We start from the raw sequence: 7083 nt of genomic DNA, 5'->3' as shown, positions 1-7083 counted from the left end.
ACTGACCCTTACTATGTGCTAGTCAATCTGGGAGATAGAAGGCCTTGGGACCACTGTTTCTTGAGATGCTTCCAATTATGGACATTTCGTTTGTTAGACCCCCACATCTAGACGTGATGACACCAGGATGTGAAGGGCAGAAAGTTGCGCCTAGCACAAGGTATGACTTAAGTGGAAGGCCTAAGGATGAGGTACATATCACCCTCCTAGGTACCTTCAGGATATAGAAAAACAAGGACTTGAGATAACCACAATTACAAAGATGGAATTCAGCTTCCCTCCCCTTCCTATTTGAGAAACATTTGCAGTGAAATTAAATTAGCCTGGGAAAGCAATCTTTCTGTGGAGCTGTGACATGAATTGATCACAGAGCACAAAAACTGGAAGCAAGCAGGTCGTCCTATCACATTTTGTCTACTTCAACAAGGGGTCACCTCGAGTCATTAAAAGGTGGGTAGGTGGTCAAAAAATGTGGATTAATGGGTGAAGCTTCCTTAAGAGTCCATGTTGAGAAACCAGTGTGGTGCCTGAGAGGACAAAGCCACTGGAAGGGCTGCTAAGGGGCTGCTCTTTTATTAATGAGTTTCTCTAAAGGGAATGTGGTACTCAGGTCCATGGAACAGCTGTCTGAGCCCCACACACCATCCCTTCCAGAACCATCATCAGAAAAACAGTCCCCGCATTCGCCGGCCAATGCCTTGTCGGTCGTAGAGGACGTTGAACTTGTTCACAAACTGGTTCATTGTGTTGCACGTTTTGGTGATGGTGCCGAGGTAGGCCATGAGCCCCACGTCATTGCATTGCTGGGAGGGAACACAAAGAACCAGTTCCCCAGGGGTCCCTCGTATTAGCCAGTGACACTTGAGTTTCACCTCCTACCTGTGAGGTGGTGTGAGCCCCACCTCCCCATCAAAGGTGTCAACACTCACATCATAAAAGTCTGTCTTGAACTTGTCAGTGCTGAGAACTGGAAGACAGTGACATAGGGCATAGGCCTCCCGCAGGATCTCATGGTTGAAGGGAACCTCTCCTAAGGACACAAGGAGGCTGCACTGATGTGGATGCTGTCACTTTTCCAGGAGAGGAAAAATGTTTCAAAGTGACAGGCACCTCTCCTACCTGCTTCAGAGGCCTTGACATATTCTAAAATGAGCTTCACACGGCTGTGCAGCATCTTGATGGCACTATGCTGAGCTATCAGGTGTTCAGCCACTGCAGGGGAATGGGGCAAATGAAGGGCGGCCTGTGGCCACACCCAACCCCTACCTCCAAAGACTGAATTCCCCTCCCTTACCAGTGGAGTTCTCCCCACTGCCTGTTGCTGTCATCCGGGCCACGTGGTCTACACCGATCCGTTCAGCTTCCTCAGTGGCCAGAGTGTAAGTGAGCTCAGCAAACAGCATTGTGGCCTGCAGAGTAAAGAGTTCTCAGATAGGGAGAGTCAGGAAACAGACCTAGGCCTAGGCAGATGGCTCAGCAGGTAGAGTACTTGCTGCACAACTGAGGATCTCAATTTAGAGCCTCGGAACCCACATTAAGTGAGATGTGACAGCATGTGACTGTAATCCTGGAACCCCTACAGCAAGATGGGAAGTGGAGACACAATTCCCAGAAGCTCACAGGCCAACCTGCCTGGCAAACAAGTGAGTCTGTCCCAAGGTAGAAAGCTAGGATGGACACCCAGGGTTGTCCTATGCCTGCACACGGCATGCAGGAAACAGGCTAAAAGGTTTGAAGGTTGCAGGTTATATATTACCTCTCCATTGATTATATCGATGACAGACTCAAAAACGCTGACAGGAAGCTGTAAAAACACAGACGGAGACAAGAGAACAGCTCTTACTAAAAGCAAATGCACTTGAACTTACACACATGCCAGGCTGGCTTTGAACTCACAATCCTGCCTCAATCTCCTGAGTGCTAAGATTGGTTACAAGTGTTGTCACCACACTTGGCTCATGCTTTCTCTAGGTTTTACACACATTACATATGGAAACACCACTGAAGAGATGAAGTCACACAACTGATGGGTGTAAACAGCAGGGTAGAGATTCAACTCAAGCTTTCTCTAATACACATAATGTCGGTAAATTAGAGCAAAGGCATAGTGGCAGATGATCAAGAAAAAGGGGACATTGGGTCAACAACACTCACATCTGTGTGCTTGGTCATAGGGTTCAACTTCAGAAAGAGCGGACTCTCAATTATCTCACACACCTAGAAGATAAGGCAAAGCCCAGGAAGAGTCAGTATCTCCTCTTCCCCTAACCTTCTGTTCATTTCCCCAACATGCACATATTTGAGCTTCTATACCTGCTTATGGACGTGGATGTCTGAGGGGTCAGGTGGCCCCCCTGTGGTATACCAACCCAGAAACTCCAGCTCCTTGAAAACCTGTTTAACTGGAGAAGAAGGGGCCAGAGTAAATATTCCTTTAAACCTCTCTTCCTTAGTTTGATGGGCCTGGTGTGTTCTTTCCGGTTCTCCCCTCCCTCCTCATATTTTGGGTCAGTTTAAAATAACTACACCTAACTAACCTTGAACTTCTGACCTCTTGCCTCTATCTCCTGGGTTATATGGTACTGAGGATTGAACTCTGGTCTTCCCGAATGTTAGGAAATGCACTTTACCCCACTGCCCTACATCCTCAGGCCTTTTATTCTTTAAGACAAACAAAACAAAACAAAAATCTTCCCACTTTTCCTTCCCCACCCACTTCTATTCCCCTCTCACACTGCTCCTCCTTGGTGTAATAATATTCTTTGTCAATGATAATCTTCTCTTCCACGGTGTGGGACAGCAGCTCAAAGGAGTTCATCACTTCGATATTTCGCCCCTCCTGCTTCCCGATCAGAGCCCCAATCACTAAGGGGAGAGAAACAGAAGCGCAAGGAAACTAGGTGAGGAACAGGCGTCTCGGAAAACCTTTCCCGAGTCGGCGTGAATCAACGACTGGGGAAACAATAATTTGGAAGAAAGGGCGCAGGGGAGTGACTGGAGGAAATCTCCAAGAGATTTTGAGATTTACACACAACACTCACCCTGCATAGGCCGCCCCTCCTGGGAGCGCATGCGGATCCAATGGTCTGAGATGTTAAGGATGACAAGGGGATGAAGAGCGACGGAAACACTCCCAGTCACTCCGGAGGCCATCACGCTGGGGACTGTTAAAGGTGAAAGGAAAACATAGCGGCTGAGAGCTCGGGCCCACACATTTTCCCCTAGACATGGAAGCAGGGGACCAGCAGAGCCCGGCCGTCCATCGCTGCCCTCAAGTTATCCTGGGACAGGTTTAAGAAGTACTCAAGACCACTTCTCAAGGGCAACTCCAGAAGTCGGTCTGCGCACCCCGTTACCTGCTGCATCCACTTCCATGCCGCTGCTGCCTCCGCTCCCATTCGCCCCCGCCGCAGCTGCCGCCGCCATTTTCCCCGCGCCCGCCAGCCACGGCCCGCCCCTTTCCTTCTCGGCTTCCGTCGGGGAGCGGTGCATGCTCAGTGTATACTTGGTGCTGCTAATGGGCGGGGCAGCTGCCAGTACTTAGTAGCTCAGGGTGCTCTGCGTGTTGTGCTGCTGCTAGCGGTTCTCATGTAAACCAGCCTGGCCATGAGTTCTGTAGTGTGTATCTGAAGATGGCTTTGAACTTTGATCCTCTTGCCTTTACCTCCCAAGGAGGGCTATTAGTTTCCAGGTCTCAAGTGGATACACTGTCAATACTAAACACAGAGAAAATTGCGATCAAAAGGAGGAAAGGCTGTAAAAGGGAATGGGGAAGACAATTTATTCAGGATATAAAATTTTTCATGTTGCATATAATCTATAGAGACTTGATCACTTGTTTGTTGAGATAGGGTCTTACAATGTTGGCCAGCTGGTGGGAACTTGCTATTCGTCTAGGCAGACTTCTAGGAGATCCGCCTTCCTCTCCTTCCTGAATGCTGAGATTAAAGGTGTGTACCATACCCAGCATGCCTAGCTTTTAAAACGATGTACTGAGGATCTAAACTCAGGTCCTAACACTTCATCCCCTGAGCCATCTCCCCAGTAGTAATTACTCTTGAATTGTTCAGCTTCTTCAGTTTCAAGACAACCTCTTTACACAACTTAGCAACTGCTATTGGGAGGGCTTGTGGCCCACGCCTTTAATCACAGCCTTTAATCGAGGCGGGCAGACCTCATGAGTTCAAGGCCAGCCTGGACTACAAAGTGAGTTCCATCACAGCCAAAGCTACACAAACAAACCCTGTCGCACAAACAAAAAAAAAAAGGTGGGGGGAGGGGAAGAGTTGCCTTGGTCATGGTGTCTCTTTACAGCAATAGAACAGTGATTAAGACAATTACTTGTAACAAAAAAGAAAACCAAAAAAAAAAAAAAAAAAAAAAGACAATTACTTGCCCAGCATGGTGGCACACGCCTTTAATCCCAGCACTTGGGAGGCAGAGGCAGGCGGATTTCTGAGTTCGAGGCCAGCCTGGTCTACAGAGTGAGTTCCAAAATAAAAAAAATAAAAATAAAAATAAAAATAAAAGAAAACGTTTCCTACTTGGACAATAACTAAGGCTAAGCGACCTGCTTAAATAGCCAAGAAAGAGTATTTGGTCCACAATCATTCATTTGGGGCCAATAACAGCCATTTTTTTAAATTTTTATTTTGGTTTTTCGAGACAGGGTTTCTCTGTATAGCCCTGGCTGTCCTGGAACTCACTTTGTAGACCAGGCTGGCCTTGAACTCAGAAATCTGCCAAGTGCTGGGATTAAAGGTGTGCGCCACCACCGCCCGGGCTACTTTTTATTTTTATTTATTTATTTTTTTTACTAATCACAGTCACTGAAGTATGTGCTTTGGACCAATCATGGCTTTGCACTGATTCGCAGTAGTCCTTCCACTAGGGAAAGGGCTCCCTTCCTGTCACGCTGGAAATGCTTTCAGGTTCATCTACATTTCATAGGGGTCTATGACAGCAAAATATCTGGTAACAACTATGTCAAATACACTGGAAAATCAGCTTCAATCTTTACACAGCTGTCTCAAGACTTCTGTTGTGTGTCCCAGATTGCTGGTGCTAGTCTAAGGGTCATCTAGCTAACTTATGAGACTGACAGTCCTTTTCCTCAGGGCAGCCTGGACAGTGAGAGAGATGGGTACAATAGATGATAATTAGATAGTTAAGTTGCCCTATTCCCAATGTCTTTGGTTAGTTACATGAAAATAAACCTTGGGAGTTTTTATACTATAAACCTAAAGAGATTTCCATTAGAGGAAAAACTGAAGGAAGGGAAGGTCATCATTAGTGCTAACAGCAATTTAACAATATTCTTAAAACACTCAACCCCTGTCTAGAGCTCAAGGAAAGCTGGGTTCCCTTCATCTGTCTTGGAATGATTTTTTTTTTTTTTTGCAGATTTTAATAATGTATTAAAAAGTCAGGCAGTGGTGGAACACACCTGTAGTCCTAATACTCCGGAGGCAGAGGCAGGCAGATCTCTGGAGTTTGAGGCCAGCCTGGTCTACAAACCAAATGCCAGAACAGCCAGGGCTACACAGAGAAACCCTGTGTACTGGCTGATTTTATGTGTCAACTTGACTCAGGCTGGGGTTATCACAGAGAAAGAGCTTCAGTTGGGGAAGTACCTCCATGAGATCCAGCTGTGGGATATTTTCTCAATTAGTGATCAAGGGGGAAAGGCCCCTTGTGGGTGGGACCATCTCTGGGCTGGAAGTCTTGGGTTCTATAAGAGAGCAGGCTGAGCAAGCCAGGAGAAGCAAGCCAGTAAAGAACATCCCTCCATGGCCTCTGCATCGGCTCCTGCTTCCTGACCTGCTTGAGTTCCAGTCCTGACCTCCTTTGGTGATGAACAGCAATGTGGAAGTGTAAGCTGAATAAACCCTTTCCTCCCCAACTTACTTCTTGGTCATGATGTTTGTGCAGGAATAGAAACCCTGACTAAGACACCCTGCCTCGAAAAACAAAACAAGCTGGGTGTGGTGGGGCACACCTTTAATCCCAGCACTTGGGAGGCAGAGGCAGGAGGATTTCTGAGTTCGAGGCCAGCCTAGTCTACAGAGTGAGTTCCAGGACAGCCAGGGCTACACAGAGAAACCCTGTCTCGAAAAACAAACAAACAAACAAACAAACAAACAAACAAAACGAATGAAAGAAAGAAAAACAAAACAATAATAGTGTATAGAAGAACACCTTTGTTTTTTACTCTATTTTGAGTGTGTAAGTGTGTGTGTATGTGTGTGTATAATGTGCATACCCCAGCATAGGTCAGAGGACAGCTAGAGTTTCAGAATGATACCCTGTTTAATTAATTAATTGACTAAGTAAAAGAGTCTATTGGAACATGTTAGGCTTGGGCTTAGGACTAGTCAGGCTATACTGACTTGCAGAGCCTCTTTCTTCATCCTCACAGCTTCTGCAAAAAATAAAAAATAAACTCTGACCAGTCTGCAATCCTCACTTCCCCTAAGGCGGTGCACCAAACCCCAGCAATCGGCGGTTACAGGCGGCACATCTCATATGATAGACACGCATTAGCTAAAGAAACAAACTTTTCCTCTTTCCCTTGGAGCTAGAGTCATAGGTGGTTGTGAGTGTACAGACATGGGTACTGGGAAATGAACTCCAGTCCTGGAATAAGAGTGCGTGCCTCTATCGTGTACTATTGACTAGTCATTCATGACATGGAATGGGGTTACCTACCTCTCTAAAACCTGTAAGATGCAATAGTACTCCTTACTCCTGTTAGTCTCCCGGCCTGAAATCTCTTCACAACTTCCAGCACAATCTCTGTAGCATTAATAATGCTTAAAATAAATTGTTTACCCCCAAACCACAATATGTCTCAGGGTACCTCTTGAACCCCAAATGTGAGCCTTTATAGGAAGCTCATTTTAAATATGTGTTTGTTAATTATTATCATTTGTTTTGAGACCGAGTTTTAGTGTGCAATTGAGGCTGGCCTCAAACTTTTGACTATCTTTCTGTTTCAGGCTCTAAAGTACTGCAATTACAGATGTGTACCCCACGTCAGGCTCGTAAGTGCAGAATCACTTATGTGTCTCATGTAGCCCAAGC

General features: G+C 46.2%; 1 protein-coding gene across 1 annotated transcript; it reads right to left on the bottom strand.

Moving 5' to 3' along the window:
* Nucleotides 1–554: 554 nt before the first annotated feature.
* Cops6 (COP9 signalosome subunit 6) lies at nucleotides 555–3437 on the bottom strand. Its single transcript, NM_012002.3, has 10 exons — nucleotides 3357–3437; nucleotides 3042–3164; nucleotides 2734–2865; nucleotides 2314–2402; nucleotides 2155–2217; nucleotides 1757–1804; nucleotides 1295–1409; nucleotides 1120–1212; nucleotides 930–1030; nucleotides 555–803 (listed from the first exon to the last, which is right to left on the bottom strand). The coding sequence occupies exons 1-10, from the start codon at nucleotides 3424–3426 to the stop codon at nucleotides 663–665; spliced, it is 975 nt and encodes a 324-aa protein (NP_036132.1). The 5' UTR covers nucleotides 3427–3437; the 3' UTR covers nucleotides 555–662.
* Nucleotides 3438–7083: the final 3646 nt, after the last annotated feature.

The sequence above is a fragment of the Mus musculus genome, chromosome 5, assembly GCF_000001635.26.
Source record: "Mus musculus strain C57BL/6J chromosome 5, GRCm38.p6 C57BL/6J".
Lineage (NCBI taxonomy): Eukaryota > Metazoa > Chordata > Mammalia > Rodentia > Muridae > Mus > Mus musculus.
This window is presented reverse-complemented; position numbering and strand designations above follow the sequence as displayed.

Excerpts from the sequence above, each read along its gene's own strand:
- Cops6 (NM_012002.3), bottom strand. The coding sequence starts at position 3,426 with ATGGCGGCGGCAGCTGCGGCGGGGGCGAATGGGAGCGGAGGCAGCAGC. Across the intron at positions 1,805-2,154 it reads CTATGACCAAGCACACAGAT|CTTCCTGTCAGCGTTTTTGA; the intron begins GTGAGTGTTGTT and ends GTGTTTTTACAG. Across the intron at positions 804-929 it reads TCAAGACAGACTTTTATGAT|CAATGCAATGACGTGGGGCT; the intron begins GTGAGTGTTGAC and ends GTTCCCTCCCAG.